Source organism: Apodemus sylvaticus, chromosome 17 (assembly GCF_947179515.1).
Source record: "Apodemus sylvaticus chromosome 17, mApoSyl1.1, whole genome shotgun sequence".
Classification (NCBI taxonomy): domain Eukaryota; kingdom Metazoa; phylum Chordata; class Mammalia; order Rodentia; family Muridae; genus Apodemus; species Apodemus sylvaticus.
Window position 1 is genome coordinate 51707400 of NC_067488.1, and position 27779 is coordinate 51735178.

The 27779-nt window shown below is 52.0% G+C and overlaps 2 protein-coding genes across 6 annotated transcripts; one reads left to right on the forward strand and one right to left on the reverse strand.

Moving 5' to 3' along the window:
- Positions 1-1074: 1074 nt before the first annotated feature.
- Serhl2 (serine hydrolase like 2) lies at positions 1075-21411 on the forward strand. 5 transcript variants are annotated; one of them, XM_052160978.1, is made up of 12 exons: positions 1075-1196; positions 2808-2957; positions 3042-3155; positions 3493-3534; positions 3900-3919; positions 4221-4295; positions 5879-5988; positions 7060-7139; positions 16437-16471; positions 18772-18854; positions 20262-20358; positions 21021-21411. In XM_052160978.1, exons 1-12 carry the CDS (start codon positions 1193-1195, stop codon positions 21141-21143), a joined length of 933 nt encoding a protein of 310 aa, XP_052016938.1. In that variant the 5' UTR covers positions 1075-1192; the 3' UTR covers positions 21144-21411. The 5 variants fall into 5 exon arrangements, with proteins under 5 accessions (XP_052016938.1, XP_052016942.1, XP_052016940.1 ...); XM_052160982.1 differs by having other exon boundaries at positions 20859-21113; XM_052160980.1 differs by lacking the exon at positions 4221-4295.
- Rrp7a (ribosomal RNA processing 7 homolog A) lies at positions 21153-27756 on the reverse strand. The gene is made up of 7 exons (XM_052160984.1): positions 27643-27756; positions 26644-26786; positions 24731-24856; positions 24051-24168; positions 22959-23056; positions 22414-22612; positions 21153-21724 (listed from the first exon to the last, which is right to left on the reverse strand). Exons 1-7 carry the CDS (start codon positions 27713-27715, stop codon positions 21639-21641), a joined length of 843 nt encoding a protein of 280 aa, XP_052016944.1. The 5' UTR covers positions 27716-27756; the 3' UTR covers positions 21153-21638.
- Between the last annotated feature and the right edge of the window lie 23 nt (positions 27757-27779).

Consider the following 27779-nt stretch of genomic DNA (forward strand, 5'->3'; position numbering starts at 1 on the left):
TAAAAATGTGGTGCCTGCATGTGTCCATTTTGGGAATGTTTGTAGTCCTAGGGCTTGCTTTAGGATGGATTTTGGTCATTGGAGAGTGTAGTGGCTGGCTTTGTGTGTCAACTTGACACAGGTTGGAGTTATCACAGAGAAAGGAGCTTCAGTTGGGGAAGTGCCTCCATGAGATCCAGCTGTGGGGCATTTCTTAATTAGTGATCAAGTGGGGAGGGCCCCTGGGCTGGTATTCCTGGGTTCTATAAGAGAGCAAGCTGAGCAAGCCAGGGGAAGCAAGCCAGTAAGGAACCTCCTCCATGGCCTCTGCATCAGCTCCTGCTTCCTGACCTGCTTGAGTTCCAGTCCCGACTTCCTTTTGTGAAGCTGAATAAACCCTTTCCTCCCCAACTTCTTGGTCATGATGTTTGTGCAGGAATAGAAACCCTAAGAGAGTCTTGCAGTATAGCCCAGGCTGGCCTCCGAAACCCTTCGGCCCTTCCCAGCACACAGAACGCACCCTGTGCCCACAGCCTGACTCGGGGCTCCTGGACTTCTCTGGACTGAAACTGTTTTGAGTCCTTCTTTGCCTAGGGATGGTTTCTGCCAGAGGCCTCTCTTTATACCTTCATTTATTCACTCAAACCGTGCAATCAATTATAAATGCTGGATAGTGCCAGGCGCTGCTGAGGGGCCGCGGACACCGTGGGGAAACGGATGGTGTGAAACACTGTCGAACAATTGTCCGACCTCTGTGGGAATCAGAGGATTCTCAAGGGAGTTTTCCTCGCTGTGGGGCCGCCGGGGCCTTGTCTAGCTCGTGGTAATCATGCGGGGCTCCCTAGGTATTGAGCCTGCCAAAGCTTTGTCCTCCAGAGACGTCTCCGCTAGCTCTGACACCACCCCACCCTAGCTGTATGGCATGAGCCAGGAGCCGGGCTATCCCTGAGAGCCTTTTGAAAATCCCAGGCAAGAGAATTTGTGAAGGCGTGGCCTCGGGGGTGGGGCCTGGTTGTGGGCTTGTGGGCGGTGTCGCTGGTAGGGGCGTGGCTGGCGCCAGGATAAAGGCTAAGGAGACGGAAGCCTGTGGGGATAGGGAGGGCCTGGAGGGAAAGTCAGTGAGCGGGTCGCGAGAGGCGGGGCGTGAGCTTCTGAGTCCTTCCCGTTCCTGTGACCTCCTCAGCGAGGAGTGACAGCCTCGCGGACCAGAGCAATGGGTGAAAATGTCCCTCATGGCCCCTTAGATCGGAGCGGGAAAGGGGGAGGCCTGGCGAGAACTCCCAGGCGCCCCCACACTTATTTGAGCCGGTGGAGCGGACACTCCTCGCTCTCTCCTCTGGGTATCCAGGCTCAGTGGGCAGCATTGGAATCTAGCGGAGCCAGGCTCCCGATGGCCGCTGAGTCCTTAGAGCCCCTAGACTAGAGGTGTATGCGCGTGGCTATTTGGGGTTGCACTTTGGGTCCAGCAGCAGAGTCAGCTCTGGGACACATTTAACCAGAAGAGGCCCAGCTAGAGCCCCAGAGTCTAGCTTGCTCTCTGTCTCTCTGTCTCTCTGTCTCTCTCTGACACTCTTCTTCCCCGCCCCCCTTCCCCTTCTCCCCATCTCCCCATCTCCCTTTCCTGTGCTTCAGTTTAGTGGTCTGTGCACTGAGACAGCAGTGGTCCAACTCTCCAACTCATGGTGTATACAGTGTATAAAGTGTCTGGCATCTGTTCTGAAGGGTTAGAAAATGCTGCCTGCCGCTGTCTCCCAGTTTCAACTTCCAAGGGTTGTTTCCTAATGTCCAAAAATGTAGGGCACAATCCAGCTTTGAGCTGCATGGTACTCTGAGTACTGTCTTAAAACCCCAGCCATCTTACTGTATGTAACTTTAGCTGGCTTGGAACTCCCTAGACTAACCTATCCTTAAACTGGCCGAAATCCTCCTGCCTGCGCCTCCTCAGGACGAGGCCAGGGTTACCGGTATGATTAGTACTCACATAGAATCGGAGAGTGCTGCACACATTTTCATTGCAGTATATTTGTTTTGATTTGTTGAAGTTTTGTAAGACAAGACCTTATGCAAGAGGCTGGCCTCAAATTCCTCATCTACCCATGTCTGACCTTTATGTTTGTACTGGGATGACAGGCATGTGTATTGTTATCAGCATTGGATTTTATTAATTCCTGTTGCCCATCTCCTACTGTGCCTAATTTATGTTAAAATTTATCATATATATATATGTGTGTGTGTATGTATATACACATTACCTATGTATATAAGATATATATATGATATATATCATATATATAGGTGACATATATAGGTATATAGGTATACACACACATAGGTAACATATATATATATATACACGTTACCTATGTATATATGAGATATATATTTCATATATACATAGGTAACGTTCACTGTATGGGGTTTGCTACAGCTTGAAGTTTCAGGTATCTATGGAATAGGTCTCTACAGTTAAGAGGCATTATACTCTATTTACTCCTGTTTAACAGAAAGGGAAACTGAGGACTGAGAGGTTTTAGGCACCAGCCCAAGGTCATGCATACAACCCACAAGTGTCAGGATTCAAGCCAGCAGCCCCCAACCTACCCCTTCCTTCCAGTTCTGCTCTAAAACCAATGAGCTATGCCCTGAAAAACCTATTCGGATCTTTCTCACCCAGCAGTCTTTTCCCTCAAGATAGCTGGCAGGTGTCTGTCCAAAGCTAGGACACAGGCCGGTAGCACCGACGCCTGTGCATGTTAGTGCACACATAGGGGCTTAGAAAGCACTGGATTCACGGAGGCAGGGGTTGAATGACCAGATCTGCCTTGCAGGTTTGTTCTCGGAGTTGAAGTTGGCTGTGCCCTGGGGGCACATTGCTGTCAAAATCTGGGGTTCCCAGAAGAACCCTCCTGTTCTCTGCCTGCACGGCTGGCTGGACAACGCCAACTCCTTTGACAGGCTTATCCCTCTTCTACCACAAGGTAGGGCCGTGGGCTGAAGGGCAATGGGGGGGGGGGGGTGAAGGCAGCTGTGTCGAACCTCTGTCTTCCTCTTCTCTGCTGCAGACTTCTGTTATGTGGCCATGGATTTCGGAGGTCATGGGCTCTCATCCCATTACAACCCAGGCCTCCCGTACTACCACCAGAATTTCGTGAGCGAGGTCCGAAGGGTGGCAACAGGTGAGCCGGAGTCGGTGTGAGTGCCATGAGGGACTGGGGGGGGGGGTCCTCTGCACCATCTCTCATCCTAGGAATAGGACGCAGATCTAGGAGGCAGTACTGACCTGGGAATGGATGCCTGCCTGAAGTTTCCATGTCAGGTTTCCTGGCAACTGAAAAGAGCTTGCTTTTCTGCTAGGAGCTTCCCACAGTGCCGCTTGAGCCCCCTCAGCTCAGGGTCTCCTGGGGTGGGAGTGGGGGCTGCAGGTCTTTGGAGGGAGTCCCGAGCCAGGGCACAGGAGAAAGGACAGAGTAAGGCTGGGCCTTGCAAACCTTCTTTCTGGCTTTGTGTTTTCAGCCTTTAAGTGGAATCAGTTCTCCCTCATGGGCCACAGTTTTGGTGAGTCAGCTTAAGGCGGGACCCGAGTTCTGTGGAGGGCTAGAGGAAAGAGAAAACTTGACATTGTGGGTACCTGGTACCTTTCCCTGCCCCTCTGAAGAGAGGGGTAAGAGAATCATCTAATGCTTACCTTAGAGCCTGGGCCCTCTGGTCTCAGATGAGGTAGAGGGGTGTGGCTTTGTAATGCTTTCTGATGAAGGGCACTTGGTGGCCCAGGGAGAGGCCAGAGTTGGAGATGCAGAGTCTCAAGCCAATGGTGGGAAAGGAACTGGGCATGGGACAACCCCAGGAAAGAGGTAGGCGGAGGGCCCTGGGAGCTGAGGAGAGGCCACACAGAATGTCACCACAGCTCTTTTGTCCGGCAGGTGGCTCTGTGGGCGGCATGGTGAGTACATGGCTGTGCTGGGGTTGCCTGGGGACCTTGGGGGGACAAGCAGAAGGTAAGACAGGGAGAGCCCCACACCTCCTTAGCCAGAGTCAGTTTCTACACACACTGTGTCCTAGTGAAGATCTCTTGTAGAGTTTCTGTCCTGTCTGTCATCCCCAAGACTCCTAAGACCAGGGTTACTGGGGTCTATAGCCAGGTCGGGGAGAAGCACACTGGAGGGACAGAAGACTCCTGTTCTGGTGAAGCCTGTGCCTTCCCCCACCCACTCACTTGTCCCTCTGTCTGTGTCACTCTCTAGTTTGCCTGCATGTTCCCCGAGATGGTGGACAAACTGATCTTGCTGGACTCGACGCCATTTCTCCTGGACTTTAATGTAGGAGAGGCTTCTGGGAGGCCATCATGGGGACTGACCCCAGACTTTAGGGGGTGCCTTCAGCTCTGTCTCCTGTGGTGGACATGAAGGATGCATTAATGAGATTGTGGCAGAGGGTGGGCAAGTTAGCCAGGGATCATCCTGAAGCTCGTGACCCTAAGAATGTGAGGGACCAAGGGCGTGGGAACTGGTGGGAAGGCTCAGCATGTGTCCTGCAGTCTGCAGAAAGCTGGTGGATCCTGCATAGAATGTGAATCAGCAGAAGGTGGAGTGGGGAGTGGCTGTGGCTTGAGGGTGTTCTGGGCCTGAGCGAGCTCCCTGCACTAACATTTCACCAAGTTCTTTGTGCTGAGCACAGGGGACCTCAACCCTCAGTGTGACTGATAGAAAAATACCAACACCTCCGACCTCCACCATCAGTCACAGCAGCCACTGCTGTCTCTGAACCTGAGTCGTGGCTCTGTCCTTTACACACTGTGTGACCCTAAGGAAGTTATTTCGTTCCAGAGGATGCTGCTGTGTCAATTTAAATCCTTCCATTCATAAAATGGCCACACCTGCCCTGAGGATAAGAACTTTCTTTTTTCTTTCCTTCCTTCCTTCCTTTTTCTTTCTTTCTTTCTTGCTTTCTTGCTTTCTTGCTTTCTTGCTTTCTTCCTCCTCCTCTTCCAGACAGGAACTCATTCTGTAATCAAAGCTAGCCAGGAACTCATGACAATCCTCCTGCCCCAGCCTCCTCTTTTTTTTTAAATTATTTATTTATTATATGTAAGTACAGTGTAGCTGTCTTCAGACACCTGAAAAGGGAGTCAAATCTCATTACAGATGGTTGTGAGCCACCATGTGGTTGCTGGGAATTGAACTCAGGACCTCTAGAAGGACAGTCAGTGCTCTTAACCGCTGAGCCATCTCTCCAGCCCTCCAGCCTCCTCTTAAGGGCAGGAATTAGAGGCATGAGCCATCTTACCTGCCTCTGTGTTTTTGTGCTTCTATCCCCATGTCTTCCACCCCTGCACGTTGTAAGCACTCAGTAATTTTCCACTGCACGAACCGATAACTCATGGGTTAATGAGCAATTCAATGCACAGACTATGGCAAACTTCACCCTTTGTTCTATGTAATGTCCCACTGATGGCACAAGCATAGAGCCTTGGAGTTTCCTCCTGGGTGGGGCTGGGTGGCAGTGAGCCCTAAAATCCTGAACCTGCTGGTCTTCTTCCACTGGGGACATGGGGTGTGGCAGATGGATTCTCGGATCTACCTCCTCGCCTACCTGGTTCCACTCTCTGCCAGTAGCAGTGACATCACTGATTGATATCGGTGAAGTTGCCCACCCTCAATGGAATCCTTGAGTCGCAGCTCTCCAAAACGCTTGGCAGTTAACAGGGATGCCCTCCCCCCCACACAAAAAAAAATCGTCTAGTCCCTCTAGCTGTCCCAGGCAAGCTTGTGCTGCATGAGGAAGGGCTGACTGCAGGGGCAGATCCCTCAGAAGGGCACCTAGGGCAGCGGGCAGGACCAGGGGAGGGGCTGGGACCCCTCACTGGGGCGTTGCGAGTCAGCAGCTGTGGCTGAATCCTTAGGAAATGGAGAACATACTGACCTACAAGCGGAGACACATAGAACAAGTGCTGCAGGTGGAAGCCTCCCAGAAGCCCCCGCGAGCCTACAGCTCAGAGGACCTGTTGCAGAAGTGAGTGCTGGGAACCGGGGCAGGGGTTGGGGGGTGAGAGGTGGGGGTGGGAGGAGTTGGGGGTGGGGTGGGGAGAAAGGAATGGGATTGCTGTGCCCTCCAAGTCAGGGAGAAGATGCCTCCTTTTTCTCCTCCTGCTATTCCTCCTCTCCCCCTCCTCATAAGGTCATCCCCCTGCCCCCACCCCAGGTTGCTTCCCCCTGGGGTGGCACCCAGCACCAAGCCTCTCCTGGGCACTTCCCAGAAGCCTCTTGTTGTCACCACCCCTCTTTACTAGTGCTGTGGTGGTGGGTGGGGGTGGGTCCTCTTCCTTCCCCCTCAAGTTCATGTTTTATTTTACACCTCTTCCCTCTGTCTAACCAACCTTAGGCTCCTTAACAGTTTACCCACAGTTCTCTCCCATTCTCCTGCTAGAGCTGTGTGGCGGCTTCTACCCCAGAGCAGCCACACTACCTGTGTCCTTGTTGGCGTCTAAACTCTGCAAGCATGGCCACACTGGGACTGGTCACATTTGTGCCTACTGCATCTGGCAGTGCACACAGTAGGACAGGGCTTGTTGTTGTTGTTGTTGTTTTCTGGGCCCATCAGCCTTTTATTGACAGGTGAGTGCTTTTATCCAGCTCAATAACCGGTGTCTACATAAATGGATACGGACACAAAGTAACAGGCAGGCTGTTAGGTAACTCCACTGACTGACTTATCCATCCCTCATGGGCAGGGTCTTCTCAGCCAGGTCTCTTCCTCCCTACTGCTGTCCTTTCTGGAGACTGAGCCTATGCCCTCATGGGTGGCGCCTGCTAGGCAAGCCCTTTATGCTGAGCCGCATCCCTTGCCCTTTTCGTGGTTCATTCGTTTTAGAGAGATGTAACTATAACTCAGGCTGGCCTTGAACCCACTACGTAGTCATGACTGGCCTTGAAATCAAGGTCCTCCTGCCTCAGCCTCTCTTAAGTGCTAGAATTAAAGCACGCCATCAACTCTAGCTGCCTGCTCCCCTTTCTGTCTGGCTCCAGGGCTTGATCAAGGCCTGGTTCCTTTAGTGTATTTCTGTCTCCCTCCCCCCTCCCCCAGGCTCCTGAGTCAAAACAGCCACTTGAATAAAGACTCTGGGGAACTCCTCCTACAGAGAGGAGCCAGGAAGACAGCGGAAGGTAAGGACTCACTGTCTGATGTGCCTGAGGGATGGCATGGGGCCTTGCCTGTGCCAGGCTGAGGCTTGGTGTATCTCACGGTCTCCCATTACCTCACACATGGCCCTGTGAGGGCAGAGGAAACTAAGCCTACAAGGGGTCAAGTACCTGATGAAAGGTCACATTAGCCGTGGAGAAAGACATTCTATGGGAAGGACGGCTAGGTATTTGAACTAAAACTTGATGACTGTCATGACCATGTCTGTCGGGCTTATGGGGAGGAGGTTTTTAGAACCTGTGGAGATGCCATGGCTCCGGGAGCCCCTGGCCCGAGCATCTTCTAGATTACCTGTCCCGTATAATTGTTAAAGAAAAACCAAAAACCAAAACCTTAGGGTCAAAGAGCTGCAGTTTCCTATCAAGACAGTGTGGGGTGAGCCACACTAGTTCAGGCAATGGGCCAGAATCTATAGGTGGTGCCGCTCCAAGGGGTACCTTTGTAGAAATGACATTTCCTAGGCTTAAGCAAGGACAAGGCCGAGCAGGAAAAGTAAGTTTTAAACAGGATAACAATGGTAAACAAATGGACATTTGTCTGTCGCTGCAGCAGGGGATCTGACAGCTTCGAGGAAGAAGGGTTTTTTTTTTTTTTTTTTAGCTCACAGTCGCAGGAGACTGCCCATCATGATGGAGAAAGAGGGTATGGCGGGGTGGTGGCAGGAGCAGGAAGTATCTGGTCACATTGTGTCCACGGTGAGGAAGCAGGGAGAGGAGATGGATGGTGGTGCTCAGCTCACTCACTGTGTCTTCTGTGCTGGACCCCAGTGCATGGGGTGGTGCTGCCCAGGGTCATGGCAGGCCTCCCCACCTCAGTCTAATCTAGAAACTCCCTCAGAGACATCTGCAGAGATTTGTTTCCACAGTGATTCTGGATCCCTCGAAGTTGACATTCCTGATTAACCGTAGCAACAGTGTTACAGAAAAGCCAAGAGTAGATAGGAGAGCCCCTGGGAGGGCCTGGAGCCTGCTCTAGAGGGGGCTTATGGGAGCCACTCTCAGGTGAGGTGAGACAGGAAGTGCACCAAACACAGCATAAAATCTAGAGTTCGGTGACAGCTAGCTGATCATGGGATTTACCTGTACTGAGAGGAAACAGAAAAGGTCCTTAGTGGTAATTGTCACTTCTATAGGCTGATAGGTTCAGTTGAGGTTATAAATGTGACCTAATTTCTGAAGAACCAAAAGCTACCCCTCCAGGTGCCTGTGGAGGTGGGGGCAAGTTGCAAAGTCCTGCTGACTGGAGAGGGCATGCTGGGGACTGGAGCCAACGGGCTCTGGCAGAGACAGGTTGTCGCGTGGGAACTCTTGTCCTGTCTGACTAGAATTCCAACTGCTGAAGAGGAATAACCACTAACACAGTGAGGTCACAGGGAGCAGGCCCGGAATGTCTGGGTGCAGGCTGCCATTCTGATATGTTGGGCTTTTAGTCTTGAGCCTCTGTCTCCCCTTCCTAAAAACTCATAGGAAAGTTGAGGGCCCACACTTCTGTGCTCAACAAAGTTGACCAAGCTAGGAGTTCCCTGTATAGAAATGGGCTAATCCAGAAGAGGCGTGGCCTGGCCAGCCCACCTGGAATGTGAGCACAGACGCTGAACAGTCACTAAGGAGACAGTTGGGCATTGCTGTGCTGGGGAGCACTGTCGTGGGAGCACTTATCAATAGCAGAATTAGCTTAGGAGAAGGTAGATCCAGAGCTTGCTGAGTCTCTGGATATGGTCATCCTTAGGAAGCCATGGCTCTGCCCCGCCCCCCAACACCCCACCACCACTGCCAACACAGGCGTGATTTCTGAGTAATTCAGGTGAGGAAGCAGTTGCAGGTTTCCTGACTCCCACTTTCAGCAGAAGGGAGTGCCCAACTAAACCTGGACAGTGAGGTGTTAAAGCTGATTTAATTTACCAAGATAGGGAAAGAGCCTATCTAGGAACACAGCCTTAGGCACATTCTTCTAAACCCAAGTGTTCCTGCCCTGAGCGTGCTTCAAGCCAGGTGTGGCACGTGGGACTGAATCCCTAGCATTTGGGAAAGAGAATGCTTGGGGCCCGCCTGGATTCCCTGGCCTCGAGCAAACAACAAAAGCAACACCTTCCACCACACATTCTCCTGGTTGGGGGTGTTATTCTTCAAAGCCGGAGAAACCTGCTCTGTTCAAGCTCCTAAGAACAAAAGGAAAAGCCTCCCCCAGTGTCTGGCCAGGGAAACTCTACCTTCCCTCCAGGATGCCCAACTCCCTACCTTAAACCCAGCCGCATTCCATCCAAAGCACAGAAAGCACCTGTCTGGCTCGAGCAGAGTCACAGAAACACTTGGCAGGGGACCTGGGACGGCTGCCCATATCTGAAAGGGAAAGGATTTGTAGAGGAGTGGAGCTTTCTAGCCCCCCTGAGTGAGAAATGGAGTGGTCTAATGACACAGCCATCCCCAACAGGACAACAGCCAGAGTCTCTGAGTGCCAGGTCTGTGGGCACAGTGCCCTCGCCTTCAGCCTCTGCTGGATCTGTCTGTGACCTTGGCAAGTCCCAGCGGAGACAGTTAGAGGAAGATCGCCGAGTTTGCTGCTGCCCCGCGGAGGGCTAGGCCTCCTAGGTGGGAAGGAGACCCCTGTGCTTAGGCGGAGCGGCTGCTGGGACTGGCTGCCTGTGAGCGAGCGCTCCGCGTGAGGACCTGTTTGTTCTCAATTACATTTCTGGGTGTGTGCACATAGAGAGGTCAGAGAACAATTTGTGAGGGTTCGGTTTTCTCTGTTCGCTTTGAGGGTGTCAGGTCTTGAACTCAGGTCTCCAGGCCTGGTGATAAGTACCTTTGCTGACTGAGCCACCTTAATGCCCCAGGGGACTCTTAGTTTCTCTCCTCTTAGTTTCTCTCTCCTTTTTTTTGTTTTTTAAACTAAGTCCAGAGAGAATGGATCTCTGACCTACTTTCTGTCCCAGGTGGATGTCATTTTTCCTTCACACAGCTGGCTCATCTGTTGGACCTGAGGTCAGCCTCTCCCCTCCCAGCTTTCCCTACAAGTAGAGCTATGCAGCCTTGCTCTGGGACAGAGGGGTGGCTAAGGGAATATTCCTGGCACTCCAACTGAATAACTTGGACATTGGGAAGCAATCGGTAGAGAATATGGCTAAAACAGAGACAGAGAAAGGCCACCAGAGACAGAGGCCACAGGGTGGCAAGGACCTGCCTGGAAGCTGAGGGGAGAGGGCGGTGAGGTGCTTCCGAGCACGGGGCTCGAGGCTAGACCAAGCAGGGCCAAGTGAATCTGCCCTGTGGAGTCCGTGGCTTCATGAGGGTTCAACTTGGCCTAGGCCATTTCCCTGTCCAGGACACAGGCAAGATGACAGCGACCCAGCTTTACAGGCTGAAGATGTTTTGGGGGTCAGTGGGATGTAAGGCACACACACAGCCTCCTGCTGGGGATCCCTGGGAGCCACTCGTACTAGTAACGTTTATTCGCCTGATGTAATTGTCATCTTGGAGCTGCTAGCCTCTGTACTATCTTATTTAGGCCTAGAATGTTTTCACCTCTGAGATTTAACTGCTGAATAAGCTCACCCTTTCTAGCTCTTTCTGATCTCTGGCTGTCTGGTCAACTCAGCTGGTCTGGCTCCAAACTCCTCTCCATGCTGCCTGATTCAGTCTGGCTCCTCTCTCAGCCTCTCCTGAATTGCTCTGCTTGGCCTCAAACTCACTGTGGTGATCCGTTCTAACCTTCTGGCTCCTTCTCATTCTCTGGCTCGTTCTGTCTTCAACTATATATAGCTTGTTCTCTCTCTCTCTCTCTCTCTCTCTCTCTCTCTCTCTCTCTCCTCCCTCCCTCTCTCCCTCTCTCCCTCTCTCCCTCCCTCCAGCCTGTCCTGTACAACTGTCCCAGTAAAACTGCTTCCTTCCTCTCTCTCCATCTTACGCTGCCCCTCTTTCCTCTCTCTCCTCCTGAGAGTTGGGCAGATCCTAGTCTGTCAAATCTTTCTCTGATTTGGTCACTTTTTCTGCCAGTCAGTTAGACATCACTTTCAAACATGGGTGCTTCCTCCTACAAACTTTACCTTCATTGTTTGGGATTAAAGGTGTGTACTAAGCCCGTGTCTGGATTCCAGCCAGAGGGACTAAATGTGTGTGCTAAGCGCTGAGCACACACCACAACCAGAAACAGTTTTTTTCTTCAGTAAAGAACACAGTCTTGAAGTGTACAGTGTGATCAAATAACCTGCAACAGCCACGGACTTCAGGGGACTTCCCAAGCCTATCTTGAGAAGGAATTTCCCCACTGACAGATAGGAGACCTTCTGGCCTGGCTTGCTGTGTCCTTGAGGGACACTATATCTCATGCCCGGGCTCTCCGGTTTATGTTATTTATTTATTTAATGTATGTGAGTACACTGTCACTGTCTTCCGACACACCAGAAGAGGATGTCAGATCTCATTATCCATGGTTGTGAGCCACCATGTGGTTGCTGGGAATTGAACTCAGGACCTCTGGAAGAGCAGTGAGTGCCCTTAACCGCTGAGCCATCTCTCCTGCTGGCTCTCCAGTTTTATAGGGAGGAGTGTCCAGCCCTGGACAGAGAGGATGTCCACTTGAAACCACTTGTCTCCAGAACACAGGTGTCCTTGCCTAGGGAGGTGCACAGGAATGTGGGGTTCACAGGACAGGGGAGGGTGACAGCGAGGGGGCAGTGGGCAGAACTCTAGCACTGAGGTGAAGGAGGGAAGAGTGAAGCAAAACAGCTAAAGTTCTAGAATAGTCTGTGTCTGAGTCAGGGTTACTATTCCTGCACAGACATCATGACCGAGAAGCAAGTTGGGGAGGAAAGGGTTTATTGAGCTTACACTTCCACACTGCTGTTCATCACTAAAGGAAGTCAGGACCGGAACTCAAGCAGGTCAGGAAGCAGGAGCTGATGCAGAGGCCATGGAGGGATATTCCTTACTGGCTTGCTTCCCCTGGCTTGCTCAGCCTGCTCTCTTATAGAACCCAAGACTACCAGCCCAGGGATGGCACCACCCACAAGCCCCCCCCCCCTTGATCACTAATTGAGAAAATGCCTTACAGCTGGATCTCATGGAGGCACTTACTCCAGGGAGACTCCTTTCTCTGTGATAACTCCAACTTGTGTCAAGTTGACACACAAACCCAGCCAGTATAGTCTGTCCTCTGGAAGTTGTGGGGAAAGGCTTGAGGAGGCAAAGTGGGGTTGGACTTAGGAACTGGATTAGGGACTGAAAGGCTTTGTACTAATTCCTGGCTGTGACCAACAGCTGGACAGCTGAAACTCCCTTGAGAGCTTCACCAAAAGTGACTTTGCTTTTCTAGTGGGCTGGAGAGATGGCTCAGTGGTCAAGAGCACTGACTGCTCTTCCAGAGGTCCTGAGTTCAATTCCCAGCAACCACATGGTGGCTCACAACCATTCATAATAGGATCTGATGCCCTCTTCTGGGGTGCCTGAAGACAACTACAATGTACTTATATATAATAAATAAATAAAATCCTTAAAAAATAGATAATATTTAAAAAAAGAAAAAGAAAAACCACGAGCTGCTTGCACCCTCTCAGGGATCCCCCGGGATTTTCACATTCTCTGAGCAGAGACCCCAGACCTGGAGGAAGTCACCAGCTAGGGCAGGCCCCACCCTGCAAGAGAAGAGAGGACCCTTCATCTGGTAGAGAGATTGGACTGATAGCACCCGGTGGCACGGAGGCCTTGGCCTCAGACTCGTTAGGCTGAGGTAATCTGGGAGAGCGGTGACCAGTCTCTCTACTTGGTTCTCTGGGTGTCCAGAGCCGCAAGTGCCTGCCTGGATGGAACTCTGTCAACAATCAGACATGGCATTTGCCATCTACGAGTTCCATCATCTCTAATTGGAGGCAAAAACCTAATCATTACAGAAAAGAGCATTTCTTAATATTTCCATAATTGCCTTTTCTCTCCGAGTGTGGTATCTAGATTCGTGTATTGCTTTTCCTGTGGGGAGGCTGATTCCTCCCAACTCTTCCCAGACATATAAGCCCAGCCATCATTTCTGGGTTTTTTTTCATGATTTATTTATTTTGTGTGTGTTGGTGTTGTGCCTGCGTGTATGTCTGTGTGTGAGGGTATCTGATCCCTTGTACCTAAAGTTACAGTTCGTAGCCGCCGTGTGGATGCTGGGAATGAACCCGGGTCCTCTGGAAGAGCAATTGGTGCTCTTAACCACTGAGCCATCTCTCCAGGCCTCCCCACCTCCCCTTTAATTTAATGTTCATTTTTTGGTTCTGGTGGTAAATAAGTCACATGGGGGTTCGATGGTTTTTGTTCTTGTTTGTTTGGTAGGAACTGGATTAGGTAGGCTGGCTTCAAACTCACAAAAACCTGTCTGCTTCCGGGCTGCTTCTGAGAGCTGGGCTTAAATGTGTTTGCTGCCTACTGCCCAACTTTTTTTTGGGGGGGGGGGGCAAGTTTTTTTGTTTGCTTTGGGTTTTAATTTTTTAAGACAGGCTTTCTCTGTGTAGTCCTGGAACTCTGTAGACCAGGCTGGCCTCAAACTCAGAGATGTGCCTGCCTCTGCCTCCCACATGCTGGGATTAAAGGCATGCGCCACCATACCCCTTTCTTTCTTTCTTTTTTTTTTTTTTAAAGTACTTAAATTTATTTTATTTTCTATGTATGGTATTTTGCTTGCTTGTCTGTCTCTGCATCAGATATCATAGATCTGAGGAACGGAACGCATTGGAGCCTTTGGAAGTAGAGATACAGATGCTTGTGACTGCCACGTGGACGCTGGGACTTGAACCTGGCTCCTGTAGAACAGCCAGTGCTCTTGACCCTGAACCATCGCTCCCACACTCTTTTATACTTTGTCACCCATCTTAGTCTTCTCCGTTGTCACTATGAAAAAAACCTGAATCTAGGCACGGTGACACACACCTTTACTCCTCAAAGAGGCAGAAGCAGGTGGATCTCTGTGAGGTTGAGGCCTCATCTACACTGCAAATCCAGGCCAGGAAAGGCTGCATAGTGAAACCTGTCTCAAAAAATAAATATAAACATCTTTTTTTAAAAAAAAGATGTATTTATTTGCCAGGTGGCCGTGGTGGTGCACACCTTTAATCCCAGCACTTGGGAGGCAGAGGCAGGCAGATTTCTGAGTTCGAGGCCAGCCTGGTCTACAGAGTGAGTTCCAGGACAGCTAGGACTACATAGAGAAACCTTGTCTCAAAAAAACAAACAAAAGATGTATTTATTTATTTATTTATTTATTTATTTTGGTTTTTTGGATTTAGTTCTTGTGTAGCCCTGGCTGTCCTCAAACTCAGAAATCTGGCTGCCTCTGCCTCCCAAGTGCTGGGATTACAGGCGTGTGCCACCACCACCGGCATATTTATTTATTTTATGTATATAAATACATTGTTGCTGTATTCAGACACACCAGAAGAGGGCGTGGGATCCCATTACAGATGGTTGTGAGCCACCATATGGTTGCTGGGAATTGAACTCAGGACCTCTGGAAGAGTAGTCAGTGCTCTTACCCGCTGAGCCATCTCTCCAACATATATAAATCTTTAAAACCTAAGAATGTGCTGGTGGTGACGGTGGCACATGCCTTTAATCCCAGCGCTGAGGAGGCAGCGGTAGGTGGATCTCTGAATTCGAGACCAGTTTGCTCCAGGACAGTACAGAGAAACCTTGTCTCAAAACAAAACAAAAACACAGAAAAAAACCTAGGTAGCTTATAAAGAATAAACATGTAGGTTTGGTGTGTGTAGCCCCCTCTGTGGTACAGTGCTTGCCTCGAACCCAGGAGAGGTCCTGGGTCCCACCCCAGCACTGCAGGAAGGGAAAGGAGATGTAGTTGAAGGCTCTGGGCAGTGGTGGCACACACATGTAAGCCCAGCACTCAGAAGGCGGAGGCAGACGGGTCTTCATGAGTTTGAAGCCAGCATCGTCTACCAAACAAGACCACAAAACAACCCACATGAGACTTAACACCAGATCCAAAAAAACGGACATTAAATGAAAGGGGGTGGGGGGAGGGGCTGGAGAGATGGCCCAGTGGTTAGAGCCACTGTCTCTACCCAGCCCTTGGCTTTATCTACGTTTTAACAATGTTCCCATGTTGGGGGACACAGAATTGTAAACTCCTGTCCTGCGGTTGTCACTTCTTCTGTCCTGACTTCTCTCTGACCGGTTTCTTTCTTCTTGGATGTAGACTTGTGGCACTGCAACCGGACATGTATATGTCTGATGGATTTTGGAGTTGGAGTCATTTGCTCCTTTGAGTCTAATGCCAGTGGAGGTTGATAATTTCATTTAACTGTGTATCATGTTGGGCACTCAGCCCACTTGCAGAAGGGGCTCGGATCTGACTTCCCCTTCTCTTTGGTGGCTGTGCATGAGGCAGCGGACCAACCTCTGTAAGGCCTCTTTCTCGTACACTGACACCCGCAGCCTTCCGTTTCCCTCAAGAAGCTGGTCCCAGAATTAACTTTTCCATCCCCTGCCAAGGCCTCTGGGTTCCTGCAGGGCAGTCGAGGCTGCTCAGCCCCACCCCCAAAATCCCTGTACACAGTTCTCCAGGAATCATAGATGTGGCCCAGGAGGGCGTGGCTAAGCCTTCCTAGATGAGAGGAGTTGTCCGTCATCCATGGCAGAGACCATGTCAGACCGTTAGAAGGACAACATTCAGGCCTTTCTCCTTCTCTGACAAGGAACGCCATAGTTCTTAGTTACTATTTCTTGGTGTTAAAGGTCCAAACAGTTTCTTTTCTCTGAGAGGAGAGGTGGAGCCCAGAGTGGTAGTGTGCCATTAATCCCAGCACTTGGAGGCAACAAATCTCTGTGAATTGAGACAGCCTGGTCTACATAGTGAGTTCAGGCCATCAAGGGCCGCAAAGTGAGATACTATCTTCAAAAGCAAAAAGGGAAGGGAGGAAGGGAGGGAGGGAGGGAGGGAGGGAGGGAGGGAGGGAGGGAGGGAGGGAGGAAGGAAGGAAGGAAGGAAGGAAGGAAGGAAGGAAGGAAGGAAGGAAGGAAGGAAGGAAGGAAGGAAGGAAGGAAGGAGAGAACTTTGTTGCCTCTGTCATCCTGTGCTGTCCCTCAGTGACTGAGGAGATGTGGGCAGCCTTGGCCAAGCCCTGCTCTGGAAGAATCCCAGGATGGGGCGTCCAGGGCTGGCTGACATTGGGCTCTCACCAGCCCAGATGAGTCTGTGAGGCTGGGACTTCTCTGGGCAGCATGAGTCCTTCCTGTGACACCAGGCCCACTGTGCTTTGTGCTTTTCTCCAGGTCTGGTGCTGAACAGGGACCGGAGGATCTCTTTGGTAAGCGTCACTGCCTTTCTGCTTCCTTTGGTCTGTAGTCTCTTGCTTAAAGTAGTTTTGAAATTACATATACATAACATAGGATAGACACAAGATACGATCCCCGGGGCCGGAGAGATGGCTCGGTGGTTAAGAGCACTGCCTGCTCTTCTAGAGGTCCTGAGTTCAAATCCCAGCAACTATTTGGTGGCTCACAACCGTTTGTAATGGTTCTTCAGACACTCTTTTCTGGTGTGTCTGAAGACAGCCATTGTGTACTCCTATACAAACAAACACAATCCCCCTTTAAGCTGCCTGACAGGCGTCAGTGTTTCATGTTTTGGTGATTGAGAGCATCACTGCTGTAATATGAGGTGCAGTCCTTGCTTCTGGTTCTTGGCTCTGCCAGAGAGGATTTCTGCAGCCCGTGGGAACGTGTGGCTGATCTTTTGAGAAATGGCTGAATTGTTGTTTCCAGAGGCTGAACTATTTTATGTTCCTGCCAATGATGCACAAGGTGTGATTTCACCCCAGTCTGTCTCCCTGTCTGTCTCCCTGTCTGCCTGCTTCCCCTCCCCATCTCTTTCTTACACACACATACACACACACACACACACACACACACACACACACACACACACACACACACACACGGAGGTGCTGGTGGCAACTGAACGCATACTAGGCAAGTGCTATACCCCTGAGCTACATCTCCAGACTCCTTTCATGTCTTCTCATACATGTGTGCATATATATTGTGGACTCCCCCGACTCCAAATGTCTTTTCATACATACATGTGCATGAACATGGACACAGACCCTTGTCTCAGGACTTCACGTTGCCACGTACCCTTGCTACAGGAAGTCTCTCACAGAAGTGAAGGAAGCCCGGGGCAAAACATTGGTGTGGGGCTAGAGAATACAGAAATTCTCCCCTTGAGGAGGACCCCATGGATCTGGGGCAGCAGGGCACACTGGCTCCGGGTCCCACACCTGGTGTCTGATGCACAAGGCCTCAGGGCTGGCAGTTCAGTTTGACCTCGCTGTCTGTTTTCTCTTATTACTTATAAAAAAAAAAAAGTGGGTCAGGAAATGAAACTGGAAGAAGCTAAAAGATGTTGAGGGAGAGAGGCAGCTGACAACAGGGGACGACAGGCAAGGTCCCCAGTATGGCCAGCCCACAAAGGCTTCCATGGAGGAATAAGCTGCCACAGAAACTCCAAAGAGCTTCTCATCTGCAGGCAGGAGTGGAGGTAATGGCCCTTAATCCTTGCCTTGGGACCAACTTAAAATGAAGTCGGAGGCCTGATTGTACCCTTGAGCCAGATAACCCCAGTTCCTGAGGAAAAGGAGGGAGGGAGGCTGGAGGACAAGGCCCAAGCGCCAGCCTGCTCGATGCTGCCACCTCCTGTTCGCTGTTGGCTGTGGCCGGGGTTCAGGGCCTCCCTGCCTGGGCTGCACCCCCACTCCATCCCCCACTCCAGTGAAGCCACTGTGTAACCTGAGCTCTGGGAGGCAGCCCCCAGGGCCTTGTCACAGCCGAGATGTGGGACTCTCTGCTTTTGAAAATGTAGCCATGGTGGTTTTAGCCTGAGGAGCACGACAAAGAGTGGCTTTGTCTGACATACTTTTGCATGTGGAGGTCAGAGGGCGACCTTCCATGCCTTTCTCAGCTACAATACATTTAATTATCTTTTTTTTTTTTTTTTTTTGAGATGGTCTGGAACTTTTCCAAATGGGCTAAAGCCAGCTGGCCAGCAAATTCCAAAAGTCCACCTATTTCTGCTTCTTGACGGACGAGATTATTGGAATGTTTCACACAGGTGCAGTTGTTTTTCTTGTTGGGTTTTTAATCTTTTTTTTTTTCTGTCTTTGAAACGTGAAGTCTGAGGATGAGACTTCGGTTTTGTCACAATTACTCTACTGGCCGAGCCATCTCTCTAGCCCAGGAGTGAATTTTGTGTGTGTGTGAGACACGGTATCAGATACTCACTAGGACCCAGCACTGTCTACCCCTGACCTTTGTCCTCAGCCCACTGTACTGCATCTTATACTTTATTAACTACGTAATTTCTCCTGCACAGTCTCCTGATTCTAGCATGCGTGTCACACCTGCAGCACATGTGGCCTACAGCACCTGAGTGACTATGATTCCAACAAGAAGGAAGAATGGCTAGGGGGGGAGGGGAAGCTGGGGGCGGGACAGGGTAGGACTTCGCTGAATGGAAGTCAAGGGGCTTTGACGAGTCATGACTTGGTGGACACTGGCCTGCTGGGATGGGGCTCTCTGGCAGGGGTTCACCCTGGTTTTGTCTCTGCAGCCAGAGAACAGCTTTGACTTTGTGAGCAAGGAGTTGTTTGTGCAGGCTACGAGGAGACTGCAGGCCCGTGTGCTGATGATCAAGTGAGTCTAGACCCAGTGCCCTCGACAGACCCGGGGTCCAGGAACCTCTAGGAAGGAGCCCTACTTCTTCCAGTGTGTTGACATACTGCTCTCAATCAGCCCTTCTCAGGAAACATCTTTGTCAGCAGGTGCTGGGAGGGATAAGACAAGGCGAGAGGTTGCCGGGCAGTGGTGGTGCAAACCTTTAATCCCTGCACTTGGAGGCAGAGGCAGGCAGATTTCTGAGTTCGAGACCAGTCTGGTCTACAGAGTGAGTTCCAGGACAGAGAGACAGAGAAACCCTGTCTCAGAAGAAAACCAAAAAAAAAAAAAAAAAAAAGTGAGAGGTAGTCTGGGAGCAGGGATGGCACTGGGGCTCAGCTGGCCTCTGGGGGAGCCTGTCTTGTGGCGACCTATGCCACCATGTCCTCATGCTGAAAAGGGAGAATATATATGCTTTGTAGGAACTGCACAGGCAACTTTGGGAACTCGTTAATAAGGCCTACTCTATTAGGAAGGATTGTCTTCTTTGTGCATAGCTTCTGGAGGGAAGCCCTGGGGGCCATGAGGAAGGGGACACACCCCTAGCTGGATTGGACAAATTTACCCCATTGATCAGTGGGGTCGCAGCAGGACTGTCTACACTTCCAGGAATTTTGACCTTGGCCTGGGCTGGCAACAGAGTTGGTCTAAGTAGTCCTGTCCGTGATTTTTGTCTGTGGCAGCAGCCTGGTGCTCTGCAGTGTGTGTGTGCTAGGATGCTTGAGACTTTTTTTGTTTGTTTGTTTTTTTGAGACAGGGTTTCTCTGTGTAGCCCTGGCTGTCCTGGAACACACTCTGTAGACCAGGCTGGTCTCGAACTCAGAAATCTGCCTGCCTCTGCTTCCCAAGTGCTGGGATTAAAGGCGTGCGCCACCACCGCCCAGCTTGCTTAAGACTTTTTAAACTTACATTTTTAACTCATTATGGAGTTGGGGGGAGCTGTTGACCCCTTCATACATCAAGGCTAATTTGAACTTAGAACCCTGGAAGGGGCTGGGTAGTGCGGCTCGCACCCATCACTCAGGACTAGAGAGAACACAGTAGGCTCGGGCGAATCTGAGCCTAGGCTATAGCGGGTCTCAGACAGACAGGGGGATGGCTGTCTGTGTCCATTCCACCTCAATAGGTTTTGTTTTAAAGAAAAGCCTGGCCTCGAGCCCTGGCTGGATCTCAGCCCAGCAGAAAATGGCCCTTCCTCTCCACACTGCTGTGAACCATTCAGTGTGCGCTAGCCTGGTGCCAGATGACTGAACCCCAGGGCAAATCTAGGCTGAAGAAAACCTGGAGGGCAGCCGAGGCTTGGCCTCTTCAGGGCCTGAAACCTGGCAGGGCAGGGGTGCTATCAGGATGCAGAGCTAGGGGGCACCTCAATTTCTTGCTGCCCAGGGCACTGCAGGGGTTCTACGATGTGAGGCGGGTGAATGATAAACACAAGGAGCCCCTGCTCTTCATGGTGGACACGCTAAGATCCATCCTAAAGGAGGTAAGGGGTGTGGCCCGGGAGGTTGGGCACGTGTATGCGGTGAACCCACTTCAGTTCCTTCGGATCTATCTCCTGGGTTGGCACCACTTCAGATCCAAGGAGCCAGCAGGCTGCATCCCTCTATGGCCAGTCCCCAGAGACCTGGAACATCTAGTCAAGAATTCAGGAGAGACTGATTGTTGGCAGAATTTTATTATCCTCCCCTAAGACCCAGGCAGGCTTAATTCTGAGGCGCACCTTTCTAGAAGCAGCCCTGCATTTCCCTCTGTTGACAAGTGTTACAACTACTGGGTAGGGGAGGCCTCTGTGGGTCCCGGCCCTTTAAGGTCCTCACCACTTAGAATCACCTAGGCCTGATGCTGTCACAAAGTGGGGGTGGGGGAGGGCTCTTTTCACAAGCTCCCGCAGTAGCCTACTTTTCCTTGAGGGCTTTATCGCTAACAGAACTGGCAGCGACCCTGACTGTAGCTTCCTCTGCTGTCCCTGTGTAATATATACAGTAACTTCAGAGCTTGGACACCTACATTCCTGTGACAGCCTCCAAGTCCCCAGGCTACAGTGAACAGACAAGGGCTGCTCAGAGGTCACCTCTGACCCACTTGGAGGCAGCTGGCCACGGGCGTCTGAGTGGGCAGTATCTCACCACCTACCCCTCTCCCCAGCGGTACCAGTTTGTGGAAGTCCCGGGCAGCCACTACGTCCACATGAACACGCCTCGGGTTGTGGCTGGAGTCATCAGCTCCTTCCTCCAGTGCCTGCCGCCGCTGTCCTCTTCCCGGCTGTAGCTCTGGCCTGGGACCCTGTCCTCACTTTACAGCTTCCACTGACCTTGAGCACTCTTTTCCCACAAAATAGGTGGGGTGGGCGTGGGTCTCCCTGGGCTAAAAGGCCAAGAGAGGTGGCAGGGAAAAGAGTCTGGTGTGATTCGTGCCTTTGAGAGGGGGCTGGGTGTTTGCTGGGGCTAAGGAAGCAGGCCTGGGGCCGGCCCTCTGAGGCTGCTGGAGCCTGTCCTTGCCGCCAGCTGTATGGAAATAAAATCATCTCCCATCTTCACTGTCAGAGTGGCGGTTTTTGGGAGGGCTTCATGGGGTTCAGGCTTATCAGATGGTCAGTAGGTTTCCAGGGAGTGTCTTCACTGAGGGGGAGGGGCAGGGCAGCTCTGTGAAGGCCAGATTCACCTCCCAGGACAGCCTTGCCCTCTCCTTCCTGCCTGTGTGGGCGCAGAGACGGCACTGTGGCACCAGCTCCTTCTTGGCCTGGCAGCTGCTTGCCAGAAGAGCTCAGTAGGGTCGGAATTTACGCTGGGCACGCATCAGCTCAATCCTCTGCTTGTCCTCCTCAAACTTCTTTCGCAGCTGTGCTAAATCTGGGGGAGAGGGGACACAGTGGGTCACACAGCCTCAGGATGCAGGGACTGCCAGCTAGCCCTCTAAAGGGTCCCCTCTACGTTCCCTATTCCTGCTGTGTCCTGGGATCTTGCACAGAAACAGAACTGGACATTTTCTCTAGAGGCGAGGCCTGGGCTGGGCTATGGGAAGCCGAGAAGCAGCAGCCAAGGGGCACCTTTCCCTAGATGTGGCCTTGGAGCAGGGAGAAGTCAGCGGATTAACCAAGTGCCTCAAGTCAGGGAGGTGGCATCCAGAGCTGTGAGGACAGGCTGCTCTGGTGACATGCGGTGTCTAGACCAGTGCAGGAGCCAGGGAGGTGTGGGAGAGACAGTGAGGCGGTGTCCGTGCCAACAGAGGCTGGGGTCTGAAGGCAGCTGCTGGTCCAGCCTGCGCTCAGGAGAGCCTCGAACCAACAGGGAAAATGTCCTGGGCACAGGGTGCTCTTCGTGGGCAGCACCGAGACTGCACTCCCTCGTGGACCCTTCAAGCAGCCCTCCCTCCACAAGTACCCCACCCCTCTGCTGGTGTCTGGCTGGGGGTGGACAGATCTCTGCCTGGGCACTCTGGAGAGCATAAGGACACAGTGACCCTGAGTTCGTGGAGGACATGACTGAGGACACCCGCTCCCTGCCCCCGGATGTGTGAGGTGCCCTCAAGTGCGTCTTACGCTCCATCTTGGTCTCTCGGTGCTGCCAGGCATAGAAGTTGAGCAGCTCCTTGCGGGCGCGTTTCCGCTTCTCCCTCTCGAGGACACGCAGGTTGGCCGCTTCTGTCCGAGGGAGCACAGGCCTGCGGCCTCGGCGGGTGACCTTTACCCAGCCCTCCTCATCAGGGACTCCCTCCTCTTCCTTAGCCTTAGCTTCCTCCTGCAAGGAAGAGGCTGTTGATGGGCGGGGCACTGCGGCAGCAGGATGTCCCTGACTGGCTAGAGGCCCAGTCCCCTAGGCACACAGTGCCTGCTGGCCAGAAGGCCCCCCACAGCAAGTGTTGGGCAACAGACATATCAAGGACGCTCTCTTCACCTACAGACCATTAGGAGTCCACACCACCCAGCCAGGTATCAGGTTTCATCAAGCAAAACCGGGAGCCTACACGCCTCGTGGTAACTAAAAGCCAGGCTGCCACCACGGACGGTTCCCTCCCAGGCCCCACACTACAATACAGAGCGCCGTCCCGGGGCTACACAACCCGGGAGCCCCGCTGAAGGCCTACCTCAGCTATCTTCTTGTCATAGGCCTCCATGAATGTGTCTACTTCCATCCTCAGGGCCTCGGGGTCCAGCACGGACTCTTCATAGTCACTGATCCACTCTGAGGGAGAGGGGACAGGGCATGATGTAGACTACACTGGGAAAGCCTCAGTGGACCTTATCGCTCGGCTGACCTGAGCCCCTGCTGCAGCTGTAAGGACCCAGGTTTAGTTCCAGGTTTCAACATGGTGGCTCACAACTATCTACAGCTCCAGGTCCAGGATGCCCCCTTTCTGACTTCTTTGGACACCAGACACATGTGGTGCTCATATATCATGCAGACAAAACCCTCACACTCACAAAATAAACTCTTTGAAATTAAAAAAACAACAACAACAAAAAAAACCAAGCAAACTCAGAGAACCCCCCCACCCTGTCTCCTCCAAACCCCTCCTGTGCCAGCCTGGCTCCCTGGCTCTGTACCAGGGAAAGGGGAAAACATCAAGCAGGCTAAAGGCTTCCAGCAGATGGCACCACTTTTTATGCAGTGGTACGGAAGTCAGGAGGTGATGGACCAGATCTCCTACGGACTGCCTCACCTCCCCAGCATTCCCAGCATTCCGTCACAGCCTCAGCCTGCACTTGATGCTGTGTCACCTTGGCCTGCTCTCGGCCTGGCTGCCCCAGCCACCTCTGCTGGGATGGGATGTTCTGCTGTCTGCCTGCTGCTTGCTATCTGCCCCCGTCCTTCACCTCTGCTGCCCAAATGTTTAACAAACACTCATCAGAGCTACAGGTTATCGTAGAACATTCTCCAGGAAGTGACAGCTAAGAGTTCCACCGAGATATGGTCAGCAAGCCGGGACCCCCTTGCAGAGGCCCCTCATGTCCCGGGATTTAGAGCCCAGGTTCATGTGCACGGAAGGGTCTAGTGGCAGCACGCTGGGCTAGTGCCTCCCTGCCTGGTGCTGACATGTCTCAAACAGCCCTGCCAGCACGGGCCTTAGGAAGAGGGGGACACAGCTTGTGGCATCCATAGATGCTGTCCCCAGAAAGTGTCTCTCACCAACCCAAGGCCCGGGGAAGGAGCACTGGACAGAGCCAGAAGTACTGACTGTGAACTCCGCTCTTCACACGGTGGCTCTCTGTAGAAACCAGCAGGGGCCCCTTCAGGTTCAAAGCAGATGCCACTCCACTTGGCTTCTGGAACACCACGTAAGCTACCTGAAAGCCCTGGGGGGAAAGAGAGACTGTGTAGAGCCTTCCAGCTTGTGAGACAAGATCCCCATTGCCTGGAGCCACAGGATGTGGTACTAAGAGTTCATCTATCATTCCAGAGTGCGAGGGAGGACAGCCGTGCTCCTGGCTAGTCGACTGCTCCAGGGACCTGTTGTAGCTCTTCCCCAGCCGGACTCCTGAGCACTCAGGGGGAAGTAGGCTCACCCCAGGCCAGGGCAGGTCATAAACAGACAAGGCTCAAACTCAGGATCAGACTCCCTTGTACGTCAAGTACACATAGGTCACCTGGGGAGAGGGGACAGAACAGGGCTCCTAGAGCCAGGACACTTGTCCCGAGGAGGACCATGCTGAAGTGGGAAATGGGCAGAGAGGGCAAGAAGAAGTCAAAGAATGTGGCACGTCTGAGAGAATCGGAAGCCATCATGCTTACAACCTCCTAAATCACACATTAGAGACTGCTATAGGGAGTGGTCTCTCCAAAAGCCTGCTGTTGAGCCACCCCGGCCCCAGCCCCTGCCCCGACTCCAATGGAACCCTGTGTTACTGGGCGGCCTACCGGCACCGGCTTGGGATGGAAAAACTGCGACTTTGGCTCCTTAGGGCTCTCGGCAAGGTCAGGCTTCTCCTGAAGCTCCACTGTCTTGATGGCGCCGCAGGAGGAGAGGCATCGAGACAGGCTCTCCTACGAGGTCCGAGGGAGGCAGAATGTGAGCACCCACAGGCTCCTTGGACATCCTGACCCCCATAACAGCCCAAAGGACTCGGGGCCCAAATCTGCGATACCCATGGGGCCTACGTGCCCCAACAGTGACTGACTCCCATGACAGCGTGGAGGCAGGGGTCCCAAAGGTAAGGACTCTCATCTGACGTAATTAAACCTTACTACCCAAGTCTGCGCTAATCACTGCAGTGTCACGGGAAGAGCAGGAGGGATTTCTCAGCTCTGTGCTGATTACACAGATACCCTCAGCCTGTGACGGCACCACATGAGGCCCAGCCCTTCTCTCTAACCTGCTGCCCAGGCTGGCTGAACTCCGTCTGTACCCAAAACAGGCCCTGAATTTCTTCTTCTTCTTCTTTTTTTTTTTTTGGCAACAGGGAAAATACCATCAATTTTTTAAATAATATTTACTTTATATATAGGAGTGTTCTATGTGCATGTATACCTGGCATGCCAGAAAAGGGCATCAGATCCCATTACAGATGGTTGTGAGTCACCATGTGGTTTCTGGGAATTGAACTCAGGACCTCTGGAAGAGCAGCCTAATGCCCTTAACTGCTGAGCCATCTCTCCAGCCCCAGCCTTGAACTTCTGATCTTCCTGTCCCCAAAATCTGATTTATGTGATCCTGGGGCTTGAACCCAGAGTCAGCACTCTGCCACTGAACTACACCCCTAATAATAATAATATAATAATAATAATAATAAATCCCACCATGCTCATTGACACATAGCTGAAATCCCAGCACTCATGGGATATGTGTGTCTACATGTGTGGGGTGGATATCTGTAAGTTCGAGGCCAGCCTGAACTATACATCCAGGATAGCCAGGGCTGCTACATGAGGAGACCAAGAAATAAAGAAGGGGGTGAGACTGCAGAGAGCTGGTCTATGGAAAATCTCCAATATAGCAAGTAAATAAACCTTTTATTCATTTATTTATTTTGGGGGTTTTTTTCGAGACAGGGTTTCTCTCTGTGTAGCCCTGGCTGTCCTCGAACTCAGAAATCCGCCTGCCTCTGCCTCCTGAGTGCTGGGATTAAAGGCGTGCGCCACCACCGCCAGCTTGATCTTTTTTTTTCATTGGTTTCTCTGTGTAGCTTTCACTGTCATGGAACTCACTCTGTAGACCAGGCTGGCCTCAAACTCTGAGATCTACTTGCCTCTGCTTCTGAGTGCTGGGATTAAAGCCGTCTGGTAGCACACGCATGTAATCCCAGAATTTGAGAGGTGAAAGCAGAAGAATCATGAGTTCAAGGCCAGCCTCACCTACATGTTGAGTAGGAAGCCAGCTCGTGCTGCAAGAGATCTTGTCTGAAGCAAAACTACAAACGTAATGCTTTCTGTGACAAATTAACAAGTATGTCTAGATAGAACTGCAGTAATTTTTGTTAGACTTTTCTTTTGAAAAAGAAAAGCTAGCAAACAAACAAAATGGTTGGAAGGGTAATTAATTTCCAAGCCAGGTGTGACCACTTATAACTTAATGAGTCAAGATGGGGAAGGTTTGGAAGTACAGCATCCCGAACAGCCCAGGGAGAGTGAGGCCCTGTCTAGACCCGGGGGGGGGGGGGGGGGGGGGAGGGAGGGAGGGTTGTGTGGGCAGTGAGGGGAGCCTATATTTTTATTCTGAAAGCTCCAGTCTTTCAACAGCCTCCACTGGGGGGTTGCTGCCATTTCCACCTGACAGCCAGGATCCCGTGGCAAGCCCCCACTCACAACCCACTGCTCTCTTACCAGACTCTTACCTGTGTGCAGTATGGGGGCACATTGAGGATAAAAAGGGTCCGATTGGGAGGCCACGTGGACTGTGTGCCTTGGCGAACTCTGTGCTGTCTCATGTAGAGGTAATGAGAAGCCTGCTGCTTTTCTGAGAACTTAACCGGAACAGCTAACAGAGGAAACGAGTGCAGGGGAGTTTGGTGTACCTGAGGGGAGGTCAGTGCCTATGCCACCCTGTTCCATTCTCTTTGTCCCTTTCTAGCTCCATCTGCCCGCCTGTTCGTCCATCCATCCAGGGGAAGCTGGAGAGGAATGTCCTCGGAAAATCAAGGTGGGAGGCTTGAGGGAGGGCGCACACTGAGCTAGCGGCCGGGTTCGAGAGTTGCGTTCTCGGGGTATCCGCTAACACCATCGGCCTCCATAGCCTGAGCTGCTCTGCTTGGCACACCAACTCTCTTCCCTCCATCCATTCTTCATTTGGAGCCCCACCTTCCCAGCTAGTCTACACCAGTGGGATGCGAATCTCGGGGCTGGGAAGGATACAGCTGCGGCCTTCACTCAGGAAGCGCTTGTTAAGGAATGAGACTCGAGGGGCTGGAGAGATGGCTCAGAGGTTAAGAGCACTGACTGCTCTTCCAAAGGTCCTGAGTTCAAATCCCAGCAACCACATGGTGGCTCACAACCATCTGTAATGAGATCTGATGCCCTCTTCTGGTGTGTCTGAAGACAGCTACAGTGTACTTACATATAATAATAAATAAATCTTTAAAAAAAAAAAAAAGGAATGAGACTCGAGCAGATCGGCGGGTAACTAGCTTCTGAGGACGACGAAGCTGCACACCGGGCAGGCGCCGCCGGGAGAAAGCCGCCCATGCCCAAGGCCTCTCGGAGGAACGCCCGCGGAATCAGCACCCAGAGCCGGAGCGGCGGGGTCCGGCACCCCGACACATGACGAGCTGCGGGGCCTCTGCCACCCGCAGGCCACCTCCCCGCAAGCTGGTCGGTTCCTGCCCTCAGCAGCTTACCTGAATACCCCGGTGGGCTCGGTACACTTTCCTCGTGGCCGCCCGCCTTAAGTTTCCTCTTGCGAGACACCATCTTGCTAACTGGGAGCGCAGAGACCGCTGGGAGTTGTAGTTCCGTCTTCCGGTGCGTTTCCACG

Bases quoted from the DNA above. Each gene is read 5' to 3' on its own strand.
- Rrp7a (XM_052160984.1), bottom strand. From the start codon at position 27,715: ATGGTGTCTCGCAAGAGGAAACTTAAGGCGGGCGGCCACGAGGAAAGT. The intron at 24,857-26,643 runs GTAAGAGTCTGG...CGGACCTCGTAG, and splicing joins TGCCCCCATACTGCACACAG to GAGAGCCTGTCTCGATGCCT. The intron at 22,613-22,958 runs GTAGGCCTTCAG...TCTTCCTTGCAG, and splicing joins ATGACAAGAAGATAGCTGAG to GAGGAAGCTAAGGCTAAGGA.
- Serhl2 (XM_052160978.1), top strand. The intron at 2,958-3,041 runs GTAGGGCCGTGG...TCTCTGCTGCAG, and splicing joins TATCCCTCTTCTACCACAAG to ACTTCTGTTATGTGGCCATG. The intron at 16,472-18,771 runs GTAAGCGTCACT...TTGTCTCTGCAG, and splicing joins GGGACCGGAGGATCTCTTTG to CCAGAGAACAGCTTTGACTT.